Here is a 26,910-nt window from a genome sequence, read left to right on the forward strand (position 1 = left end):
CCTCAACTTCCTTGATCCAGCTTTTTACAAAGAATCTTATTATCTCCGCAAGAAGCCATGGAAGCATGCTACATTTTTTGACAACATGGTTTCAAAGACTTTTCCCTATACTCCTTTATGTCATTCTGTTTTCTTCTCTTTATTTGACTATTATAACTTGAGTCGTATGCCTGTTTTTTACTGACTACCTTCAGGTTATTTCCCTGTCTGTTTAAAAGTGAATATTTTATGTGCTTAGCTGCTTGTGGATTTCTCCCTCTTTTTCATTGTTTATACACTATTCCCCATTTGCTTTCCATGAATTTATTGTATCAAGCACTTTAAATGTATAGCAGAGCAATCCCAGCAAAGAAGCCACGTTATTAGAATCATAGAATTCTAGAGTTGGAAGGGGCCACGAGGGTCAACCAGTCCAACCCCTGCAATGCAGGAATCTTTTGCCCAACGTGGGGCTCGAACCCACAACCCTGAGATTAAGAGGTGCTCTACTAACTGAGCTATCCCAGCTCTATTATCATTTTACTTAGTTGCTAGGTTTTGCGCTTCCATGGTGGACATAAACCAGGCCTAAACTGAAGGCCCACAATGCAAGACCTGTGCTGCTTCACGTTCCCTCCCTTATAGTGGCTTTTAACTGCTTGTCTTTTGTCTCTTATCTGCTTTAAATTTAGGTGAGTTATAACCACTTTTAACTATTTGCTCTTATCCCTCTCTTCTTTAAGTCTTATATGCTTTATTTTATTTGTGTGTTTGTGTCTCATGCTGGTCTGTGACCGTAACAAAGTTTGTAATAATAATATTATTTATTGAATGATTATTTATTAAATTTATATAACTACCCTTCTGTGGGGATAGCCAGCATCTGGGACGACCAGTAATCCTGGAGTTCCTGCTCCCACTGGCCGTGAAAGGGTCCGCTGGCTATGAACCTGAAGGTAGTTGTCGTGAGTTCTGAAGGTTTCCGAAGGTTTCTGAAGGTTCCGGAGATTCCGGAGGTTTCCGGATAGGAAAGATAGGCAAAGCTAAATAGCGGCCAAAACTTAGAAGGCCAAATAAACGTTTTTGAAATAAAATGAAATAAATACTAAGAGACTGCAGTCAATGGTGAAGAAGCTCTCAACTGCCCTGTGCGGCTTGGTTTCTCTTTCGGTCTCTCTCTGGCTTGTCTCGTACTGATGTTCTCTCTGGCTTGTCTCGCGCATTCTCTCCACACCGCTACAGAGAGCAGGGGCTATTTATTAGGAAGTTAAACATCGTCATAACATTGTCAACAACCAATCACAACATTGTCTCTAGGCTAGTTTCTGGGCGGGAAACTCTTAACTGATCATTAATAAAGCTAAATTGGCGCGCTTTGCCCCAAGCGCGGAGGGATCCAGGCAGCAAGCCTTCTGCCGGATCCTTTACCTTCCGTGCAATGCGAGGAAGGTTTCCTTAAAGAAAACAAGTGCAGGAGCACCTTAAAACGTATTCTCACACCCTTCAACTGAGGATCACAGAGTGCTTTACAACATAAAAACATGAAAGCGCAATACCATCGTTAGTATCCACCATGGAAGTCCCAGCTATGCCTGTGGAAAATTCAACAGATACTAAGTGGTAGATGCTAACTATGGTATGGACTTTTGTGTTTTTACATTGCAAAGCGCTCTGTGATCCTCAGTTGAAGGGTAGTTTTAGGCCCCCAAACAGGGCATTTCTTTTAGTCAAAGCAGATGAGTCCACTTTCTCTGCTAAAACTCCCATCTGCCTTGGCGTACTAACCCCCTTCAGATATCATAAGTGTTCTCACCCACTCAGTGGATGTATCTAGGAATGGTAGGTGGCTTCATCCTGCCCTACGTGCGTTCCTTCATGCGTCTATAATGTCCCTGTGTGTTGAGGAATGTGAATGCACTGGGTAGAGCAGGCATCCCCAACCTTCGGCCCTCCAGATGTTTTGGACTACAATTCCCATCATCCCTGAACACTGGCCCTGTTAGCTAGGGATCATGGGAGTTGATCAGGTTGGGGATGCCTGGGGTAGAGCCTGCCCCTGTGATCTCTATGTACCAGGCGAGCCCTGAACTTCTGAAGGGAGCTGGCATGTCACTTCACAGCGTGCATTTCAGCTGCCATGTAATTCAGTGGCTGAAAGTATAGAATTATTTAGGATAAACTTACCTTCCTGGGGGGGAAACAATAATGCTAAGCGCAAAGCATTGTTGTTGCCAAATTTAAAGGAAATGCGCTTAGCTTTAATTGTAGCATGGCATGGATCATTAGCAAGTTTAAATCGGGGAAACAGCTTTTTGCGTGTGCATGTGCATTCCATACCAGGCTTTATTTTGAGGAGCCGAGCATTTAATATGCTAAACCGTCTTTTACTTGTTTTATTTATATTATGACATTTAATTCTGTGGAGCTATTACAGCTGCTTTCTGAGCCTGCATTATTCATCAGCAGTGGGTGAAGGAGCCTTTCTGTTAGTTCCCTACCTCCACCACAGAAATCCTCTGTTCCTGCTTCTTTTTAGATCAACCTACAGCCTGGAGGGGATGGTGCACAGCTTGACACTTCATAGTGGGTTTTGAAGTAACACAGTACCAATTTTCAGGAGAAACTTTATTGTTCATTATAAAACTCCTGTTCTAAGTATACATTCCCCCCCACACACACCCCAATTTTAACAAAAATACATTTCCTAAGGATTCAGTGTTCCATTTAGAGAAGAGATTCCAGCTTTCCCCAGATGTTGCCAGAACATTTTAATTGGGGGAGGTTTAAAGAGTGTTGTTCTTTGTGCACTCCTGTAGTTTTGAAGTGGCTCAGACTCAGCTCAACAAAGCTTGTTTGCTTGCTGGCAACGATCCTCCTCCCAGTTCATGGGTGTGTCTGTATGCAGAGACATGTTTCTCTTGGTCTCCACATCTACTGAAAATCCCTTTATTAATTCTACTGTGCAATTATTCATTGACCACCTCCTAGGTTTTTTTTTAGGCCGATAGGCACATATAAAACATTTTTGTACGTGAAAAGAAATTCTCATTCAGCAGTGGCAAATATGCTTCTGTTTGCCTCTGGCCTATTAGAAGTAAAATTATATTAAATGGTTTCTGAGGTGTGAAAAGGTTAACTCAAGGAGAGTCTGCAAGAAAACCATCGTAGTGTAAAACATTAATCTGTTTTACACTTAAACTTCATGTCACCCTGCAGCCAAAAATAGCAATGATCATTAAACCAAATTTGCTCCTAAACATTAACAGAAATTTATTACATCTTACAGTTCTGAAAGACAATTAAACTTGCTTTTCATGTGGAGAACATTCCCGCTGAAATTGCTTCCCAGTAGGATATTTATTTATTTATCTGTTAGCCTATTATCGGGGGGGGGGGGGAGAAATATTTTTACATGTGAACATATTTTTTTAGACAATCAATTACAGACACACCTTTATATTCTTTCAAGTTGCTCCTTTAATCCGCTTTATTGCAAACACGGAGTATTTGTAAAAGCTGCTAAGTTTGTATTTTCTTTTAAAAAAACTTAAGTCGCATTTGCACACGGACCCGGTGGTACAAAGACAAGATGCAGATACAACAATAAGGGTGAGTTCGAACTATTCAGCTGACCTCTAACCACAGTCTGGGCGTTAACATCAGGGCTGAAGAAGCTGAGCCCTTCTCCCTCTGCCTCATCCCCACTTAGGCTGCGTACACACCATATGTTTAAAGTACACCCCTCCCCAAATAAATATGGAAACTGTAGTTTACACCACAGAGCTACAAATCCCCACAACTTTAACAAACTGCAGTTCTGGGATCTAATCAGAAACCGGGGCGGCTTCTGTAAATCTGGGAAAATAGGGACACTTGGTGGGTGTGATGCTGATATAGCAAGATTGGGATGGGACACTACCTTACTCAGTGTTTTTCAACCTTTTTTGGGCAAAGGCACACTTGTTTCATGAAAAAAATCACGAGGCACACCACCATTAGAAAATGTTAAAAAAATTAACTCTGTGCCTATATTGACTATATATAAAGTAATTTTCCCACGGCACACCAGGCAACATCTCGCGGCACACTAGTGTGCCGCGGAACAGTGGTTGAAAAACACTGACCTTACTGACTGGCTGCAATCTGGTGCATGAGCCTTCAGGAGTGACTGGTGCTGGAGGGGACGGGGAATAGGTTTTATGGCCATAATATCCCTGTGGGTTGGTTGAAAAGCAGTTCAGCTCAGTTGTCAGTAACTGTTGTTGTTGTTAGCATCTACGGTCAGTCTGGGCAAATTTGTCAGATGAAACTTTCTAAAATCGATAAGTTTGGAAGGCATGTCGCACACTCTTTCCAGCTTCTTTAGGGCATCTTTGAATGCAGAGCCACAAACAGCATTTTAGACATAGCTGCAGTTATATCCTTTCCATTTGATTCCATTTCTTGAAGCCCACTGACAGCCAGGCTAGGGCAGTAGTCCTTGAGGATTTACTCACTGCAAACCACTTGGGTTTGTTAGGCTGTCCTACCCCCTTTTGAGTCCAGCCACATTGTAAACTTATTGCATCCATATAATGCAAAATGAGCAAGTCCCTTGGTGTGCGCGGTGGCGGCAGCAGCAGCGGAGAAGATAGCAGAAGTACTTCGTTGGGGGTTCCAGAGCCCCCTCAGGAAATTAACTTTTGTCTCACTCTGTGCTTGCTCCTTCACATGAAAGCTGATAAATAAAATAAATCTGTGCCGCAGCCGCTGTCTCCCTCAACATCAGGTTGTCATCTGCAATGTCACAATTTAAAAAATATAACTTACCTGCTCTGAGGATTGCAAGACAAATGATTATGCACGTTCGGGAAAAAAAACACTATGTAAATAATAAGACTTTTATTTTAATTTTTAACATTACCCTTTTGGATTGGGAAATGGAGCAGGGAAAGTCTTGTGCCTTGGGAGAGTTTACTTTGCTATTTTGTTCATTATACATTTGCATCTGTTCAGGACTATGGTTCAAGGACCTGATAAGCCTGTAATTAGACCTCATAAACTTGTGGAAGAAATAACAAAGCATTGTTCCACACTGCTATTTTGTGTCTTCTCTTTAGGTCTTGCTTTGCAGATACCATTTCTTGATGCCTGCATGCAATCTGTGCATCCCACAGATTTGCATTAATCCTTTGCTAAAATTTTCAGTGGAATGTCTGCTTGATCCTGACATATTTCTAGTTCTAATTATCAATCGTAGACATGAGCAAAGGCTTGTTGGAAAGTATTACTTGGTGCAACTGTTTGCCAAATGCACAATGATTGTGGTGCTTAGAAACACTCTGTCTCTTAACTATTTCCCCCTTTTCTTTTTCTTTCTAGGTCTTGAATTTTGGACGCTGGGTGAGGGTTTTGGTTTAGAGGGTAGTCTTTTCAGCCACCCCGTTCGGATTAAAGCGAATTATCACCTGGAGGATTACCAGCAGAGAGAAATCTTGATTCGTTTTTTTGGAAACTTTCGCTGCTGAATTACCCTTAAGTTTTGGTCCACAGTCATGTGGCCGCCACAGCTGCTGTTCCTCACAATGCTCTTGGCATCCACAGTCGCCCACGGTAAGTACATGAAGGGCTTATTCAGTCCTCCCCCACCCCATCCGCCCAACCTGTGGAAGTTGAACTCTGCTGCGGAACAGATGAAATTTCAGAAGTGTTGAATTCCTGTTGATTTGCAGCATATATATATATATCAATCATTGGTTATGCTGCTTCGGTTCAGAAATGTATAATGTTTGATTCAGACAGACTTTTAACAGGGAGAAATGTAAAGTACTACACTTGGGCAAAAAAAATGAAAGACACAAATACAGGATGGGTGACACCTGGCTTGAGAGCAGTACATGTGAAAAGGATCTAGGAGTCTTGGTAGACCATAAACTTAACATGAGTCAACAGTGTGATGCAGCAGCTAAAAAAGCCAATGCAATTCTGGGCTGCATCAATAGGAGTATAGCATCTAGATCAAGGGAAGTAATAGTACCACTATATTCTGCTCTGGTCAGACCTCACCTGGAATACTGTGTCCAGTTCTGGGCACCACAGTTCAAGAAGGATACTGACAAGCTGGAACGTGTCCAGAGGAGGGCAACCAAAATGGTCAAAGGCCTGGAAACGATGCCTTATGAGGAACGGCTTAGGGAGCTGGGTATGTTTAGCCTGGAGAAGAGAAGGTTAAGGGGTGATCTGATAGCCATGTTCAAATATATAAAAGGATGTCATACAGAGGAGGGTGAAAGGTTGTTTTCTGCTGCTCCAGAGAAGCGGACACGGAGCAATGGATTCAAACTACAAGAAAGAAGATTCCACCTAAACATTAGGAGGAACTTCCTGACAGTAAGAGCTGTTCGACAGTGGAATTTGCTGCCAAGGAGTGTGGTGGAGTCTCCTTCGTTGGAGGTCTTTAAGCAGAGGCTTGACAGCCATCTGTCAGGAATGCTTTGATGGTGTTTCCTGCTGGCAGGGGGTTGGACTGGATGGCCCTTGTGGTCTCTTCCAACTCGATGATTCTATGATTCTATGACTTTTTAATATATATAGGAAGCCAGCACTCCACACTGTGACAAATGCAGGGTTCAATTAAGCCCACTTGTCAGTGGCAATTTCCCGCCCAATGTCTGGTGAGTGCCCCCCACATGCCTTGCCCAAAGATCCCACAAAGAGCAGAAACAGATGAAGTGTTTTCCTTTTACAATTACAGTTCAGAAAGGGTTTGGGAGAGCAGAGGAGACGTTTGTCTCCATTCCTTGTGGCCTTTCGCAAGCATTGGCAATGGAGGTGTGGAGGTGCTGCAGGCACCTTCTGCAAAAGCCCAGAGGCTCAAGGCAGGGGATCTCCTCAACATCCCAGGCTCAGTGCTATGCCAGCATCTGCATGATGGGACACATACATATATTTAATCAAAGATCTAGAATTGCCACTACCTCTGTCGGTACCTAGCAATGTTCCCAGTTGGCAGCATCTTGCTGAGACTAATGATTTGGTTGAAAAGCAAGACTGGGAAGAAGACCCTGGCTGCCAGACCCCCTGCAGTAGTCAAATTTCCAGAGGGCCCTTACCATCAATAGCGGGAGAAAATATTTAAATGGTTTAGGGACTAAGAGCCCTTTTATCTGTCAACATAAAGCACTGGTGAACATTAAGTATTGGTTTTCTCTTGATTCCCTGGAACAGAGGGTGTGAGGTCTGAGGTTCCCCTTCTTGCACGGCTAATAACTGTTATCTTTGCTAGAAGGTGATTAAGGCGAGTGAGTCCCTTTTACTTACAGGTAGGTAGCCATGTTGGTCTGCCATAGTCAAAACAAAATAAAATAAAAAATTCCTTCCAGTAGCACCTTAGAGACCAACTAAGTTTGTTCTTGATATGAGCTTTCGTGTGCATGCACACTTCTTCAGATACACTGAAACGGAAATCACCAGACCCTTAAATATAGTGAGGGAGTGGGGAGGGGTATTACTCAGAAGGGTGGTGGGAATGGGTGATCAGCTGATAGGTGTGGAAAACCTGTTAAGGACTGCAATTTTTACAGGGTCTTACAGGTGAGATGGCTAAAGATAGCTTTGTCATGTATAATGAGATAAGAACCCAATGTCTTTGTTCAGACCAGGTTTCTCCATGGTTTTAAGTTTGGTGATTAGTTGCAATTCAGCCACTTCTCTTTCCAGTCTATTTCTGAAATTCCTTTGTATTAAGACAGCTACTTTGAGATCTTTTATAGAATGTCCTGGGAGATTGAAGTGTTCTCCTACTGGTTTCTCTGTCTTGTGATTCCTGATACCAGATTTATGTCTGATATCCTTCCAGTAGCACCTTAGAGACCAACTGAGTTCTTGGTATGAGCTTTCGTGTGCATGCACACTTCTTCAGATACCTTGAGGTCAGTAATGGACTGTGTGAGGGAAAACAAATGAAAGCATTATCTAAACAAGGCAGATGTGCTCCTGGACACTAGAACGGCTGATCTGGTAATAGGAGTTCAGCCTGATTTGGAAAGGGGTTGGCAGTCCCTTTGAATACTCTGGTTTGCAGGCTGTATCCATTCAGCTTTTTATCTGGATTCTAAGGTTGCAGTTGTGGGCATTCCTAGAGAAATCAAATCTGGCTCTGGTGACTCCACATGCCATACTCAACACCATAGCTGGATTATTACAATGCACTTTCCTCCCTAATCATCCCCGCAACTTTGTGTGAGGCCGGCTTTGAAATGTGTCTGGAAACATTGGTCCAGAATGTGGCCGATAGACTGTTGGCTTTACTTTAGCTGGGAATCACATGACTTCCTTTTTAAGACAACTTCACTGGCTTTGGATACATGTCTGGGCTAATGCTGTTTGTCTTGTGCTTCTAACGCCCTAAACTGTCTTAAGAACCAGGATACTTGAAGGACTTTCTTCTCCTACATGAACCTGCCCAATTAGTAAGATCCCTCTATGCCCCCACCAGCGTATGAGTTGTGCCCAGAGAGGACATAAAGAATTGTCTCCTCCATGGCCACTCCAAAGCTTTAGTTAGTACTCTCCTCTCATGCCTGTTTCACCCTCTTTGTTTTACTTCTGTTGGCATGTGAAAACATCTCCTTTCTGGCAGACATTTTTCCTGCTGAGTTGCTGGTGGGATATAATTCCCCCTGTTTGTTTGTTTGCTCGCTCATTTGTTTTTAAAATTATCAGCTGTCTTTTCTCCTTTAGATCAGTTTATATAGTTCTTACTGATTGAGTTTAAATATTTTGACTATGCTGTGAGCCACCTTGGATATTTGTTAAAGGAAATACAGGATACAATTGAATAAAACAGAATATAATCTTGTCATTTTTCATTTTTCATCAAAGATTAATTAGAAATCCTAGTATATGTTATAAAATTGAGAGAATTCAGAGACGAGGGACATTAATGATGTTTAGTTGTTTTATTTAATTTGGCTCAAAAACAAATTGTTCATTTTTCAGAAGCCAAAGGAATATTTAATTCACATAACCAAGGGATGTCTCAGAGACAGTGAGCTTTCGTGCCGAAGTACTTTGAATTCATATTTAATTGAATTCCACTTGCACTGAAATAAACTGCAGATCTCTCTGCATAGAAGCAAGGACTGTGGATCGATGGCATAAGAAAAGGAATATTTCCATCCTAACAGAACCCTTTAGTTGTTGCAGTTGCCCCATAAATGAACATGATATACAATGATAATGATAGAAAGAATGCTGCATGTTAGGCCTTAGACAGTTTTCTTTTTCAAGGAAAATGTTTGATGTGCTTTGACAGCTGTCATACTGGAATTTAGATAAGTTTTAAACATATTGGGATGGAGTGGAGCAAGAAGCAACATGACGAGAATGTGAATGTACAAAACTGGCTATTGGTCCGACCAGTCTAGAGTTGTCTACTCTGAATAGCTGTAGCTTTCCAAGATCTGTCCCAGCCCAACCACCTGACCTCTTTTAAGAGGAAATGCCTGGAATTCAACCTAGGGCTGATTGCATGTAAAACTTGTACGCTTACCTCTGTTCCATGACCCCCTCCCCTCCCTAATGAATTGTTTACATCATTAATATGGTCTCCATGCTATATGGAGAGCCATGATTTAAATTATTCTAAAATAAATCTCAGACTCTTGTGGTTGCAGAGAAACACTTCAGAATTTACACTTACACACACACATGCTGAATATATTCCATGTTTTGTTAAGAATTATGTTATTTTAACTTTGAGGGTAGGTTGGAAAAAATAGAGCTGGAAATGCTTGACCTCTGGTTCTAAATTTCAGTCAGGATACATATCTCCCATGCCAATGGCATTGCAGACTAAGTGGTTTCAAATTCCATCATCGTCTCCTGCTTCAGGACCCAATATAATGGCTAAAGAGGTAAAGGTCAAGGACCCCTGGACAGTTAAGTCCAGTCAAAGGCGACTGTGCGGTTGCGGCACTCATCTCTTTCAGGCCGAGGGAGCCGGTGTTTGTCCACAGACAGCTTTCTGGGTCATGTGGACAGCATTACTAAACCGCTTCTGGTGCAACAGGACACTGTGACGAAAGTCAGAGTGCACGGAAAGGCTGTTTACCTTCCCGCCACAGCGGTACCTATTCATCTAATTGCACTGGTGTGTTTTCAGACTGCTAGGTTGGCAGGAGCTGGGACAGAGCAACGGGAGCTCACCCCATCGCAGGGATTTGAAACACCGATCTTCCGATCGGCAAGACTAAAAGGCACAGTGGCTTAGACCACAGTGCCACCAGTGTCCCTATATATAATGCCTAACTACCTTGTCAGAAGAGAGGCTGTGGAAGGTGTGTTATCATCATTCTCTTATTCCACTGCTTCCATCCTCTTTTCACTTATCCCCCATCCATTGCCCCCATTGTACTGTCATAAAAATGAATTTCAGATATTGTAGCTAGCATGATGCAAACAAAGGCTTGTGGTAATTCCCACTTAATGAAATCCTACAGCAGCCTTCCCCAACCTGGTGCCTTCCACAGATTTGGAATCACAGCTTCTCTCATCTCTGACAACTGCTCATTGTGCTCCAAAATACCCTGATATCCCCAGGCTTGGGACAGCTGTCCTTTAGAGAGGAAAACACACTGGTTTCATTTTCACATTGAACCAATGTTTTTTTTAATTCAATACTTGCTTATTCATGAGGAATATCAATATGGCACTTAGATTACCTTCTGAATTAATATGAAAATAACACACAATAGTGTGTGCAAATCCTATCATGGTGTTGTTTCAATCGAGGAGTTTTTCATATTTACCTTCCAAATGCTTTTCATCTGCAGATTGCTAATTTGACAAATGATTTGTATTTGGGGGGGAGTGATGGCTCTGAAAAGCCTGTTTTGATTTATCAGATACGGATGGAAATAGCCTGCATTTGCATTTTGAACTGATTAGTGAAGCAGTGATTTAGCAGTAAACAAAGTTGTAATTTTTTTTCTATATCGTCAGACTAATTCTGCTTTAGTTTCAGCTGCATGCCTGCTCTGAACATCATATTTCTTAGGCAAAACAACACTGTTTTGGATATCTGCACTGAACAGTTTTGAACTGAAGTTTTGTACTTTTTCACATGTGTAACATTCAGTGCATACTAAAAAAACACTGCATACTTTGGTGTAAAGGTTCTTCAGTGATATTCATCTGCTGTGCAAAGTGCTTTTTTCTAGAAAAAGAGGTGCAGGAACCCCCCACCTTTTCTGGACGGGCAACCCTAAGTTGTTGAGCTTTTTTTTAGGGGCAACAACCACCCACAGCCGCTTTCGATGCCATCCACTCACAGAGCTGAGTTCCAATGAGTTCCGGCTTTAAAAGACCATAAAGAAGGCTGCTCGCTGAAGAATTGATGCTTTTGAATTATGGTGCTGGAGGAGACTCTTGAGCGTCCCATGGACTGCAAGAAGATCAAACCTATCCATTCTTAAAGAAATCAGCCCTGAGTGCTCACTAGAAGGACAGATCCTGAAGTTGAGGCTCCAGTACTTTGGCCACCTCATGAGAAGAGAAGACTCCCTAGAAAAGACCCTGATGTTGGGAAAGATGGAGGGCACAAGGAGAAGGGGACGACAGAGGATGAGATGGTTGGACAGTGTTCTCGAAGCTACTAACATGAGTTTGGCCAAACTGCGGGAGGCAGTGAAGGATAGGGGTGCCTGGCGTGCTCTGGTCCATGGGGTCACGAAGAGTCGGACACGACTGAACGACTGAACAACAAAAAGCCTTGCATATGATTAGCCTATGTAAATAGGTGCTGTGCTCAATAATATAAACACTTAGTCCTCATTGCCTACTAAAGCCCAAGAACATGCATCTGAACTGAACGCAGAATCTCCCCTTCTTTATGATTGCCTCCATCTTCCTTCCCTCACTCTGAAGCCTCCTTCTGTATAAGATGTTAGACTGTAAAAGAGCCAGGACATAGACCAATAGTTTTGTTTGGTACAGTGTGAAATGACATGGCCATTGATGGTGCCAAATAAATAGATAAAAGCATAAATTTTATTTTATTTGTTAAGTTTGTATACTGCGCTTCGTAATATTAGGAGTTGTAGTCCAAGAATGCCCGGAGGAAGCAAGTGTCTGTAGTACATTCTTCCTACATGTGTTCTGAGACCACACTGTTTCCTGCAAAGTGCCCTTTCTCATCGAAATAGCTCTCCCAGGGAGCTCTCTCACTCTTGGTCAGGAGTGAACATGGACCACTGGTACCAAACTGTATGTCATGGGCCAGGAGTCGGCTTCACCTGCTGAGCAGCAGCCTAAAGTAGCAGAAGGCAAAGTGACCAGCTGGCTCCAGCTTTCTTAAGCAGGGTTTCCAGCCTAAGTCAGTTGCTGGAAACAACATTCGTTGTTCCTGACCAGACCTTGCTGCTTCTTGCTTCTCATTACCTTTCTTGTCCCTGGATCATCTGACTACGTGAACTGAGATACTCCTGACCTTAAGACTGGGCTAGACTTTGTATATGGTCTCTGCCTCCAGGCAAGTACCCCCCGAGACTTGGCTGGCTTCTCCATTCACTGAGCTCCGCCGTGGCTGGCAGCACAGGACTACGACACTGTATGGGAAACAGCCCTACTAGTAACCAACAAATTGAAATTAGCACGGGAACAAACAAAAGAGGATGCTGTACTAGATCATGGATTGCAATTAGGAGAACATTATGCTTTCATAACCATTTCTCAGACATGCTAGTAGAAGAGGCAAAAAGGGGCAGCACCAATGACATTTTAGGGGAATCATATATAGGCTTATTCTAAACTCCCCCAGACTCTGCTTCCGTTCCCTTTGCTAGCATAATGATATGCTAACAAGAGAGGTAGTGCAAATTAAAAACACTCTTTTTGAACTCAATAGACCAGGCATAGGCAAACTCGGCCCTCCAGATGTTTTGAGACTACAACTCCCATGATCCTTAGCTAACAGGACCAGTGGTCAGGGATGATGGGAATTGTAGTCCCAAAACATCTGGAGGGCTGAGTTTGCCTATGCCTGCAATAGACAGCTAAAATACGCTGCGCTTACCACCTCCCACTCCATACCTGCACTGCCAGCATTGGAATTCTCCATGGCGATGTATCTTAAGATCCCAAATCCTAAAACACTTCACCCAGTGTAAATTTAGCATGATACTGTCATTCAATTCGATCTTAGTGCTTATATTTACATGTAGTTGCATGTTAGTCCAGGAACAGTTTATATCAGATTGACAGGATTCACACTGAAAAAGAGATTTATAGTTTGATTCAAACTATGCTTACCAGTTCATTACAATCAGACTTGCTTCTAAATGCTCAGGACTGCGCTATTAAATTGCTATGATACGCTCTCTTGCCTGGAATTGAACAAAATGACACTTCCTTGTAAATAAATATGCATAGGCTCCAGCTGTTAATATGCTAAAGGATGGGTAAGTGGACAGTGGAATTATACAGCGTTTTAAGAGCTGAGTGAAAGACAATGCACAAAACTGTGAAGAAGATTCATTCTGAAATTCCATTATTAAGAACTGTAATGTTTTGTTTGTCAGAAAAATACATGGAGATGTGTTCACAACAGTAGCTTACAAATAGTTACTGGAATTTGCACTAAGATACCATTATGGCGGGGGGGGGGGCGGGCATTCAGAGATGTCATCTAGTAATTGGTGCATTGCTGGCAAAGCTGAAGGCTTGATTTTTCTATTGCTATTCTATGACTTGTTACTCCATGTACAAAGAAATGGAGCTTGTTACAGTTTCATACCACATAAGAATTTGGGCTAAAATGGAGATGTAGCATTCAACATTTTGATACACTGTTGTATGTTCCAACCGTCTCTAATTGGAAGTCACAAAAATCGCCCTTGGAATTTGACATGAATATCCCAGCCAACCAATTTGTTCTAATTTTTTTAATACTTTCTCTGCTGCATAGAGAGGCATGTCATTATTTTGTAGCATGAATGGATTTACAATGTTGTAATTCAAGAATGTCATCAGTGGTATGTGAAATCATTTATTATATTAGGTTTTTATTTAGGCCTTTCTGTGCTGTACTTTTGGCAAAACACCCAGTTTGTCATGACACATCTCTGTATACAGAATCCCTAATGCCAGAACGCTTGCACAAAGCAATCTAATTCCGTAATTGAATCAGTTTCCATAGATCAAAACAGCTAGGTCATATTGTTTCTGAAACGTAATTTGGAATAATCTTGACCACATGGAAATTTCAAAATCTAAAATGCATTTTTGGTTTTTCTTCTTCCCATCTTCCAACTTATTTGTTAGATTAGTATTCAAATACAGTCTGTATTTGAGATTTCCATTCCTTGCTAGCAATTGTTTAAGTCAATCACAGTCCCCTAGGGCTTTATAACAAAGGCTTTAAACCCTGTGCATTCAACTGGAGGTGAAAGAGCCCAAAAGGGTTCTTTGATATCAGAGAATCTACTCGCTATGTTAGATTTGGAAATGCACTCCTGAAATGCCTTTCCACACCAGACTAACAATTCATGGTGCAATCACTTCGCGGTGGGCGGATACAGTACTCTAAATACAATGTAATATAATTGAGATAATGCTGTTCTTACCCCGGGAAGAGAGGTTGTTGCATGTTGGAATATTTTATCACATATGGCTGTGTAATTGACATTGGTCCTTTTAGGAGTGACATAACTCCTGGTGATGGATGGCACAACCCTACTTAAGCTCACATTGTAATCGTCCTAAAATCAATTCAGACTGCAAAGAGAGGTGTTGTGCCTCAGTTGTGCCTGGCTTTACACCTCACAGGTGCAATGCTGACATTCTTATCATTAGAATAACCGTCTCATGATGCTGGTGGAACCTCTGCCACCATTGTATCATCTAGCTTTCACATTTGGGCTTTGCATTTGATGGCCTCACTGTCAAGACCTCTTTCCTTGTTTCTTTTTTTGTCCCCCATCTCCCTTGCCATCCAACATCTTAGGAGCCCATTCAAGATCTCTGAACAGCCAAGGCATAAACTAGCCTGTGTTCATGTATCCAGAGTATTCACTTATGCATAAGGACATAAGAAGTAAAGTCAGACCAAAATCCAGCTAGTCAAACATTCTTTGCAAGAAGCTCAGCACTAGAAGATCAAGCAGATATTGACCAGTAGTCAACTGAAGGCCCACACTCTGCCTTCTGTCCTCCCCTACTGCAGTAGGGGATTAAAAAATATACAGTTTTCTATCCACATGGTCTCTTGTGACAGATGCCTCCAGGCATGTACTATATTCATCTGTCTGGAATAAAAAGGGCTTCCTCAATTCTCAAGGACATTTAAGGGCATTTGTTTGCTTACATTATTTATAGGTCACAGGATAAACAGTTGTTTTTCCTCTCTTGTTTTTGTAAGGGTCAAGGAACAAATTAATAATATAGTGAAGTTCAGGAAGACCATGTTGCTCAAGCAAGGCTCATGTGCTGGTCACCTGAGAGGTGAGGTCCAAGTCCGGTCCGTGGTCAGAGGTGCAACGTGACGGCAGTCTGTAGTATCCGAAGTTGGGTGCAGGGCAGGGAGGCAGGCAAAGTCAGGAACAGGTAGGCAAGCAGGGAACCAGGGTGGGTCAGGAGCTCAGGCAGGAAAGCAGGACAGGTTTCAAGCAGGAACACTGGCAGGTACTGGTCACCAACGATGTTGCTCCTGCAACCTGGGGCTGGGGCTGGCCGGCTTTTATCTGCCCCGAGGCATAGGGCGGCCCCGATCCTCTGGAGACTCGCCTCTCCTGGCTTGGAGGCGAGCACTCCTCCTGCGGGAACTCAGTTCCCTTCGCCTCTCTGTCCTGAGCCTCTGCAACTCAGCAGAGGCTGGAGGGTTACCTGACCCAGAAGCAACCTCAGCTTCTCCTGACAGGGCTGGGAGTGGAGCACCTGCAGGCAATGGGTCCTCCATCCCATCAGGAGCCAGAGCAGACTCAGCAGATGCCTGCACCTGAGGATCCAGCACAGGTGAGGACCCTTCAGACTCAGGCCCTAGCCCCAGCTCTGCTGGTTCTGGAGGCGGGGAATCCTGTGCAGGCTGGAATCTCTCAGGTTCAGCACCTGAGTCTGAATCCCAGGCCACCACAGCTCAACTGGAACAGAAAGTCCCTTATAGTCTTTTCTGCCCAGAGGTAGGCAGTGTTAGTTCAGATCCAGAAGTTGAGTGATTCACCAGAACTTAAGTGATTCACCAGTAGATCCTAACCATGTCTCCTGTCAGGACATTGTTGGCTATTCTGGATTCTACAAAGCTATTACAACATCATTTACTACAATTTTAGGAGGAGATAATGAGATGGGAGCACATAATTTTTCCAGACACCTCTGTAGTTTCAAGGGAGATGCTACACACCATCAAAATACTGGTTCAGCCCAAAGCTGTACTGACTGTGAACACCTCTGTGCTGTCTGAATTAATTTGTTTGCTCACGTCTAATTCATTACCAGTTCCAAATAATGGTTCAGGACCTTCACAGCTCCACTGGAAAAAAGCACTGAAAGAAGAAACAGAGTTGGTTGTCATCATTTTGGGGGGATACTGAACTACAAAACTCCAGATGATCTCCCCCAGCAGTTCAATAGATGTTAAATAGCATTGGGGGTGGGGTGGAGGAGGAAGAGAGAGAACTCGAAGGGATAGCATAGGTTCATGGCAAACAGGAGTCCCCCGACACCACCTTCTGAAACTGATCCTTCGGGGAGTATTGGAGCCACCATAATACTATGTTCTCAAGTTGCTTCCTGACAAAGTGGTGAATAGTACTGGAAGTCACTGAGAGGTCCATCTGAACCAGCAGGGATATGCTCCCCATGTCCAATTCCTGGTTTAAGTAATCCTCCAAGTTTGAAAGGAATCCAGATTAATACATCTGTTTTTGTCTATTCTATTCTATTCTATTCTATTCTATTCTATTCTATTCTATTCTATTCTATTCATTTTACTTATTAAATTTGTATACCGCCCTTCTTCCATAGATCTCAGGGCAGTTCACTTGCATAAAAATACAAGATAAAACCACAAAATACATACTAAAAGCAAGAACAAAAACAAAGCAAAGCAATAAACCCACCTCCCCCCCCTAATCCAGAAGAACCTGGAACTGAGGCCACCACATGTTCAAGAACCTTGCCCCCAAACAGAAGTTAAGATACTGGCCATAATTTTTCCAAAAACGGTTGGGCGTGCTGTTCTCCAATCTGTTTTCCACTCTGACAAAGTGCATTAAGCCGAAAGTTCATCATTTCATAGGTCCCAAAGTGGTTCTCTCTCTTTCTTACTAGAAAGTCAGAGGCTTTGTTTATTCCTTTCCCACTTAGTGCTGTGTCAAAAAAAATATGCCATCAACACTTTCTCATGGTGGCTGCAGAAGATAATTGGCTTGATATACAAGGACCCCCTTGGCGTCACAGCACATGCCTTGAGATTGGGCAGCTGCCACTGTGGCATTTAGGACTTGTTTTTCTCTCTGCGAGTTCTGTCAGGCAGCAACTTGGTTCATACTTTTGCTTCAGTGGGTACTGCCATTTGTAGAACAGATTGCCCTCCTTTCTTGCCCAAGATCAGAAATTTATATAAAGGGGAATAAATCCTGTGTTCTCCAAAGTAGGAAGGAGGGCTTTCAGGTACCCTTTGGGATATATCAGAGCAGTTTAATGAGGAGCTGAGTTGGAATACAGGCTGTTCTCCCACTTCTTTTGTTTTGTGGGAGCAGTTTGTCCTTCTGGGTGATAAGCATTTGTGAAGAGGCCGATAGGCTTTCTTGGAATAATCTTCTTTTCCTCGTCTCTTCTGATTTTTTTTGCTTCACTTTGCTTCTGATCTTTTCTCTCTGTGTGTGCCAGCAATGTTGGCAAGTTGCTGTTCTTGTTGACTGTTATTTTCCTTGAAATTCCTTGGTTCTGCTTCCTGGTGAGATGGAAGGGGATATCTCTGATGACATCTAAATGTTCTATTTCTTTCTCTAAGAACAGGAATGTGTGGTATATAAAACATTCTGCTTCCCTTTTGCCCAGATAGGGTGACCCCCATGTCCTAAATTAGTTGATATGGGCAAGTATTGATTAACTTCTGTTCTGGGCATTTTAAAAAAAACAACTCATTGATTTGAAATTTACTTGTGTTCATGCATCAGTCTCCCCAACCACACTTTCTTCCAGCAAAAAAACTATCCTTGTGTTTCCATAGGACCTTCCTCTTTCCACAAAGACTTGTTATGTATTATATTTATTATTAATTCCTATTCTTATTCGCATTTATAACCACCACTTTCCCCCCAAGGAGCTCAAAGTGGTGTACATGGTTCTCCCTCCTCTCATTTAATCCCAACAACAACAATCCGGTGAGGTAGGTTAGGCTGAGAGGCAGCAACTGTCCCCAGGTCTCCTTGTGAGCTTCATGGGCTGAGGCAGGATTTGAACCCTGGTCTTTCATTCATACATTCTTGAGCACTGTATATGCATTGGACAGTACAATCCTATACATGTCAATTTAGAAGTAAGGTTACTCCAAGACTAGATTACTGCAATGTGCTCTGTGTAGGTCTTCCCTTGTGCTTTGATCCTAAAGCTGAAGTTGGTGCAGAATGCTGCAGCAAGATTGCTAAGAGGAGAGAGACCCTATCAACATATAACACCTCTACTCGGAGACCTGTGGTGGTTGCAAGTTTGCTACCAGGCAAAATTCAAGGTGTTACTATTAGTATATAAAGCCCTTAGCAGCTTGGCACCAGTTTACCTGCAAGATTGCCTTGCCCCATATACAGGTACCGGTAAGTCCACCTGGCTGTTTCAGTCTGTGGAACTGGCACTGTTTGCAGCTGCCACCTAATACCCCTTCTGCATTTGTAAGAAATTGATCTTTTACTGTGGCAGCACCTGCATTTTGGAACTCACTGCTTATTGACATCAGGCCTGCTAAAATCGTTTTTATTTAGGCAAGACTAAAATTAGAATGTTGACATGTGTAATGGCTGCTTGCTAGCTAAACACAATAAATCGAACTGAATTGAAGTGTCATGTGTTTTAATCTGGTTTTTAGCATATTGTTCATTTTAATTATTTTTGAATGTTTTGAATGTTGTTTTTACTTTTTTTTTTTTTTTTTTTTTTTTACTAATGTATGATGCAAACTATGGGGAGAAAATGTGCAACCTGCTCAAATATTTGTAATTCACTCTCAAAGCGTGCGTTTCACCTTCTCTGGTTGTTCCAGAAAAGTTTGAGATGATTTGGATAAACAGAGGAGTAGAAGTATATTGTTTCTTTATGGTTATACCTAAGCTTTGTCATCACTGGAAATATATGGTGACTGTGAAATTACCCTGGCTGCCATTTCCCTTTCTGCGGGAGGGAGGGATGAGGCAACCAGATGATTGTGTGAAACAAGCCAATGATTTTATATTTAAACACATTATATATTTAAACAAATTTGCTTTACTGACTAGGAATAATGAACCTAAACACATAATGCTCTTAAGAGCATTTGACTTAGTTCCATGCAATTAAAAATCTCAACCTACAGGTATGTTCCAACATGTTCTATTGCAGGTATTGGGCAGGGAAAGTAAAAATTCAAAGGCCACTTAACAGTGCTCTAGATGTTTGAAAAGCTGATAAAACTTTTGGCATATAGAATTTATGTATAATTTATGAATTTGTGGAATATTTAGGAACATTGTGTTGGCATTTGGGAGCAGTGAAAGATTTGTAAGTAAACGCACCAGTCCCAGCTTTCCAGCTGTGCTGAACAAGTTGAAATAATGGTCTTCCTTCATACGTGCATTTGTCTTATCATTGGCCCTTTGTGTGTGCTTGAAGTGCTCTCATAAAACCTTGCTGAGAAATCTTTCCCCAAGGAAACAGTAGAGGAATATAATTTTCATTTTAGAGTACATTTGTTACCCTCCAGCTTCTTCCTGAAGTGAAACGCAAGTGTTTTTTTTTATCAATTGAGAATACTTTCAAATTAAAGCTGCTTTAGCCATTGATTTAGAACCATTTCTTAGGTTACTCTTTGTGTATGGAATTTATCCTTGTGTACAAAAAAAGGTAACCCCAATCCCTTTGTACAAACAATAAAAGAACTGCCATGTGAGCCTTGTGGTGGGAAGCACAAACCTGCCTGTTCTTGCTCATTGTGAGATCAGCATCCGTATTTGTTCAGTTGTGCCTGCCCCATTCATGTATAAAGGAGAAATCAGGAAGGCTATGTCTGGAGCAATCCAGAAGTAATTGCACCATTCAAGTTGGAATTAATTCTTAATTAGCAGGAGCACGTTCTGCGTAGACTTGGTGGGCTGCCAGGCCTAATGAGCGCAGCAACTCATCCGTGGTAGGTCTTGCCCCATGGATCATTTGCCAAGACTGGAAGTCCCTGCCTCCCCACAGCTGTCTTAAGTTCTCTCCTCTCTGGGGTTTTCCCTTAGCAATTGGATACTGTGCCTGTGGGCAGCCACATTTCCTCTGCCCTTCCCATGTATCTTATGGTTCTGGGAGACAAGTGGGGAACAAAGCTTGTCGCAGCAGGATGGGGAGACACCTGTGACTCTTCACCAGCTTGACTCATCTCTGCTTCTTGGCCTCCCTCATACTACTCTCCAGCTTCAACTTCTGCCTCTGATTCTGGACTGCTCTCCGCCGTAGACTCTCCCAGCTCACTAAGCCCTGTTACCTTTTCAGCTTCCAACACCTCCTCTTCCCAGTCTGCTCTCTCTTCTCCCTCTGACCACTCATCGTCATCCCACCACCACTCCCTGGGCTCTGAGCCATCTTCTTTTGGTGGTTCTCCAGCTGATTCTTTCCACCATTCCTTTGTGTCCAACCAATCCATGACAGGCTAACTTTTGTTATTAATGGGTATATGCACAGGGGGAACAGAATCCTTCCTGACCTGATCTTTCTATGCTCTGTTGCCCTAGGCACTTTTTCTCCCAGTCCAGCTTGCTTTTGACATACTCAGGATGACAAAAAAAGAAAGAAAAGTCTGGGAGATGAACTTCAGATAATTATCTGTTTGCTTCATAGACACCCTCCCTTTATTTTTGTAACAGGTGGGTAGCCGTGTTGGTCTGCCATAGTCAAAACAAAATCGAAAATTCTTTCTAGTAGCACCTTAGAGACCAACTGAGTTTGTTCCTGGTATGAGCTTTCGTGTGCATGCACACTTCTTCAGATACCAAGAAGAAGTGCATGCACACGAAAGCTCATACCAGGAACAAACTCAGTTGGTCTCTAAGGTGCTCACGAAAGCTCATACCAGGAACAAACTCAGTTGGTCTCTAAGGTGCTACTAGAAAGAATTTTATTTTTGTAAACGTGCTTTGAGGTGGGGTTTTTATATTAAAAAAATCAAGTGGTATATAAATTTTATGAAACATCGTAAAATCACATCTGGCCCAGTGCTTTGTTCTGGTGTAAGAAATTGTTGAGCATGGTGTCCCCATGTCAGTAACAACCAATATATGTAGGCAGGGTAGGAATTGGGAACTTAATGAGATGGGGGGGGATGTTTAAAAGGATGCTCCACAAAAGACCAGAAGCATTTCTTTTAGGATTAATTGAGTCAGATGTACTAAAGCAGAGGTTTTCAACCTTTTTGAGGCCACGGCTCCCTTGACCAACTACATTCCTTCTGCAGCACCCCGGTGGGGCTAAGGAGCCCAGTTATGTCACCCCTTGCCTGCAGACCTGGCAGCCTCTCACCCTTTTTCGAACACCCTCCCTTGTGGAGGATTCCCTCCGCCTCCTCTGCTCTCCCCTCTCCTTGGGAGTCCTATGGGCAGCAGCTGCTGCTGTCCTTGGTCTCTGAGCTGCCCCCTCCGCCCCAAAGAGAGGCACCATTCACCTGCAGAGCTTGAAGCCAGGGCTGCTGCAATAAACAGCTGTGCAAGCCTTTGGAAGGCAGAGATGCGAGAGGGCATCAGAGCAGGGAGGGAAGGAAAGAGGGACAGAGGCCAGTGTTGCCCGCAGCACCCCTGGCCATCATTCAAGTCACCCCAGGGTGCCACAGCACACTGGTTGAAAACCAGTGTACTACAGAATCGAAGGAGTTAGTTTTTGTATGGAACTCGTGCAGCCCGAATTCTATATGCTAAAAATGGCAAGAGGGGGCAGTTCCCATGAAAGAGGAGTGGCAGTTGAAACTGATGGAGTATGCAGAATTAGCAAGTCTAACCAGTAGAATTAGAGACCAAGACAAAAAAGTCTTTAAAGAAGATTGGAAAATGTTTGTAGATTATATGGAGTATTATTGTAAAAAGGTTAAATCACTAGTAGGTTTCGAGTAAATTCAGCAGTAAAAGGATATTGAGAATAAAATGAGAAAAAGAAGCTATGGATTGATTATAATATACAGCAGCAATTGGTAGTCAGTGAAACCATGGAAGGGTGGAAGGGAAGTCAATGGTTAGCGTATTGCTTATTATCAGTGTGTGAGTAACTATATTGTTCGGAAATTATAAATACAATTTTTTTTAAATGGAAGTGGGGACATGCACACCAGAATAGACTCTGGCCCAGCCCAAGTCACACAAAGACATTATTCTTCAGGAGCTCAGAAAAGTCCACCACGATCCTAGTAAGATGGATTCACAAAGTTATGTGTGTCAGTAAATCCAGGTTATCCACTTAGTTTTCCACTATTCATGAGGCGTCCCAGAAAGCCCATGGCAAACACTCCGTAAGAAGAAGAACAATTACACAGCATCGTGGTGTCTCGAACCTTTTCCTGCTCAAATGGTCATGAAAGAAGGAATGTGGCTCTTCAAGTGTTCATGGTTACTGTATGTGCAGTGAACAGTGCCAGAACGGGGCAGTAAATGTATGTTAGGGATTGATGAGTCGATAACGACAACAACAGTGTCTTTCAACTCCTCCAAATACACACATGCTGATAAACACCCACTACCATTTCAAGCCCTCCTTGGATGGTTTTCACAAAACACAGATGGCCATTGGCTGCCCTGAAGAGTAATCCAGATTGCCAGAACAGCTGGCATATAACCAGAGCTTCTAGAATCCAGCCAAAACAACAGATATCAGTGTAATGGTTCATTTTGCCACGTCTCTGGCAACCAATAAGAGTTATCTGGGTGAGTGGACACAGTATTCCATTTGGAAGTGGGGGGTGGACGTGGTCACCAAAGAGCTCTGTTGGCAATTCAGCTAGTCTATTCATTGCTGCACTAATGTACAATAAGGCGTCCAAGGGTTCTCTAATGCCGCTTCAAAGCTTTATAGCATGGCTTTAGATGTTGGCTGCTTGTCACAGAACCTGGTAGACTATGCCAACTGGATATAGTTGTGGGACTGAAGCAGAATCAGAATTAATTTGTGTGTGTCACCAGTGATTATGTATTAATTTATTCATTTAGACTCTCTTGACCCTAAATCTCTCAATATTGCCTAACATTTCTCAACCTTTCAATTTTAATTTAATCTGGGGAAAGTACGGTATCTAGCATGACGCAACCTGGTATTATTATTTAATAATTGTGATAATTTAAACTGCATATAACGATGGCCGTAAAAGAAACCCATACCCACAACCCTTGCAGATGAAACACCTGTTTTAGATTATCATTAGAAAGTATCAAAGAAGGTCATTCTGATTTCTTATTTGCTGGTTCAATAAACAACAACACTTGTTTAGGTCCACATAACCCCCCTCCCCATTTTAACCTGTTGTTCTTGCCCTTGTTGTAGTCAGATGTGGCAGATCTTTGAAATAAAAAAGCTGGGGGACGGGACCAACATGCTTTCATCTTCATAAGTATACACTCAAACACTTTCAGCATGTTTTCATAAGCTTTGCCTCTGTCGTCTCTTACAGTGTAGGCGTCTACAGTGGAATGTGTAAAGAGCATCTAATAATTAATGTAACATGAATGGCTCTGTGAGGTCATGCACACAGGAACACATTAGTCTTTGGTCTAAAGAAAAAGTGTACATTATTCAGCATGTTAACTATGGTTGGCAACTTTTGATTTAAAAAAAATGTTGATCCTTTGGCAGAGCCAGAAATAGATCAGGATGCAGCATGCCTCAGACTCCAATGGGAGCACAGCTAATAGCAAAAGCCTTTTCTTTGCTTCTGTGGTGTAATGGCTCTGGGATCCTACTCTCCATCTTCAAGGCACAAGGACTTCCATTTTGAGGAAGCATAAGTGGAGCAAAATGCATGCCCCTCAGAGCCAGTCCTGGACATCACCACTGCTCCAGAAGCTCTGGCACAAGCCTGTTTTGCCAGCGTCTCTCCAGCCTGATGTTATATAAAACTGTTGTTGAAGCTTGAGCCTTGGCCCCTATGAGTCTCCATCTTGAACTCCTCACAAAGCCAATCCCTTGGCTCTGAGCCTTCTTCCCTTGGGGATTCCCCAGTTGGAAACCCCCCCCCCCCAACACTCTGCTGCATCCAGCCAGTCCACAGCAGCTGGGTGTGTGTGACTTTACTGTGGGAGTCTGCTATAGACCGCCAAGCTATACTAAAGACTTGGATGGAGCCTTGCCTAGAGCATTTTACCAAACATTCTGAAATGAGATATAGTAGTCATGGGAGATTTCAACTACCCTGATCTGTTGGGACTCAGACTCACCTAGGCGCAAGCCCATTCACAACCAGTTGCCCAGAAGGAGGGTCATCACCCTTATCACACCTTAGGGCTGCCCCAGCAGGGTGGTCCCACTGTTAATGACTGCCTTCAGATAGATAGGTACTCCCTCCCATGGAAACCAGCTCCAACTGTGGCAAAGATCATCTTCTTCATGGGTGGAGCTAGCTTGCCGAACCAGGCCCTGCCAATAGGCTGCTGTTCTCCAGGTGTATCTCCCGCCAGCAATAGTCCTGCTACTGCTGCCTGAGCACATAACCAGAACACATGTACCGGTAGCACATCAGCCCCTGGACTGAGACATTTCCAGCATCTACGGTATTTTCATGCAGTGTATATACATCTTATTTAGCATGCATTCTTCTTCTTCTCTTTGGTGATCACTTGTAGCTGAGTAAGATTGTCTTCCATGAACACAGTCTTAACAGTGAGTCCATAAGTGAATGTGGAGGCCAATTCTGGATCCACACATCTTTCCAAAGTGGGGACATAGGTTTCTGGACAGGAGTTGATCGTGGTGAGGGTTTGCCAAACGTGCCTTCCTCTTTGCGCGTTTCTCCCTTTTGTCCTGAGTTTGAGCATCTTCAAAGTCCATGACACCTTTGGTAAAGGCTGTTCTCCAATTGGAGCACTCGCAGGCAAGAGTTTCCCAATTGTCGGTGTTTATACTACTTTTTATATTTGCCTTTTAGAGAGTCTTTAAACCTCTTTTGCTGACCACCGGCATTATGCTTTCCATTTTTATGTTCGGAATAGAGTAATTGCTTTGGAAGATGATAGTCAGGCATCCACACAACATGACCAGCCCAACGAAGTTGATGTTGAAGAATCTTTGCTTCAACACTGGTGATCTTTGCTTCTTCCAGTACACTGGCATTAGTTTGCCTGTCTTCCCAAGTGATATGTAAAAAATTTTGGAGACACCATTGAGGGAAACTTTTGAGGAGTTGGAGATGGCATTTGTATTAAGTACCATCTGGATTGTAGCTTTCTTTTAAGTTTTGTTGAAAGGATGTTTTAAAGTTTTCTCCCCTGTTCCTGTAGGTCTGGAACTTTTTTCTACTCAAGTAAACCTGCTGGTCCCTTAAGTAAACTTCCAGCTGTGTATCACATTGTCAGCCTATTATTACCCACTTACCCAGGGGGCACCTCCTTCATGTCACCAGTTTTCAGACTGACTGTCCGCAAAACACTAGGAAAGTTCAAGTGATTTATATCTTAAATACTTCAGAATGGTCAAGTGTGGAAGATCATCTGTTCCATTTGGCAGGCATCATCCCCTCAAAGAGGTCAACCATGGCTGCAAATTGCATCCAATTCTGGCAGAGAGAAAAAAATGGTTATAAAGGGTTTTTTTTCTTTTTCTTTTGAAAAATAAACTCCTCTTCACAAAATGTTTGCATTTTGGCAGGCTTCAGCCACCTTAGAGGAGCCCCTTTGCCTGAAAAGAAAGCACACGCTTCTGTGAAAATTAAAGTTATAGCCGTTTTTAGATTCCCTGTTATAGTCAGTGGGGAGCAAGCAAAACTTAACAGATTCCAACAGATCTGATTCGGACGCAAATAAAATGTTAGGTTGGAAAGGCTCAGAGCAGATGTAAAACAAGATCAGGTTTCTTCCCAATGCTACACGTAAGAGGTCAATCTGTGGTTGCCCCCACCCCAATAAATAACACACAGAGGTTTGTATTATGAAGATAATTTTACTCTCCTCTCTATGATATCAGTTGCAAAGTTCTCTTTTCCTGTTGCTCAGCAGTGATACTACACAAAATTGTTGCTATTGTGGCTAAAATCCAGGATCATTCCGCCATCTGCCACCTCTGTTTGTGAGAGATATTTTTCTCCCTCCATTTCCTCCCTGGTGTTTACCATAGTTTTGTACACCACTGTACACAGTTGCTTAAACAAACCATATTTCTTTGGTAAACTAGACATTGACATCCTAGTCTGGGGAAGGTCTGTATGTAGATCATGGTTGTGAGGCATCCTAATTCTGGGAAGTGAAGAGGGTTAGCAAGTCAGTCCAGTGGGAATGGGAGAAACATTACCCGGCAGGAAACGAACATTACATGTGCACTAGACCCAAGTTTCTCTGTGTTGGTAATGGGACAGATAATGGAAAGGCACGGGGGATGTTTGATATATTTGGACATTTCACTTGTTCTGGTGTGTTGAAGCAACAAACTTTGTCCCAGTTTTTATTAAGGAACACAAGTGAGTTGAGGTTTATGTTCTGTAAATAGATGCAAATATATCCTTCGGCAGGGTATCTATTTGTTAATGGGGCCCTTTAAAAGTCC

The 26,910-nt window shown here is 42.7% G+C and overlaps 1 protein-coding gene across 27 annotated transcripts in view; it reads left to right on the forward strand.

The window, feature by feature from the left end:
- The first annotated feature begins 5,375 nt into the window (after nucleotides 1-5,375).
- The window catches only part of ADGRL3 (adhesion G protein-coupled receptor L3), a 337,100-nt gene continuing 315,565 nt past the window's right edge, over nucleotides 5,376-26,910 (forward strand). For 26 of the 27 annotated variants that reach the window (XM_033172836.1, XM_033172842.1, XM_033172845.1 and 23 more), the window contains exon 1: nucleotides 5,376-5,571. In XM_033172836.1, coding sequence (XP_033028727.1) covers nucleotides 5,514-5,571 — 58 coding nt within the window. In that variant the 5' untranslated portion in view covers nucleotides 5,376-5,513. The remainder of the gene's footprint in view (nucleotides 5,572-26,910) is intronic. The other variant, XM_033172844.1, reaches the window with a different exon arrangement.

The sequence above is a fragment of the Lacerta agilis genome, chromosome 16, assembly GCF_009819535.1.
Source record: "Lacerta agilis isolate rLacAgi1 chromosome 16, rLacAgi1.pri, whole genome shotgun sequence".
In the NCBI taxonomy this organism is placed as follows: domain Eukaryota; kingdom Metazoa; phylum Chordata; class Lepidosauria; order Squamata; family Lacertidae; genus Lacerta; species Lacerta agilis.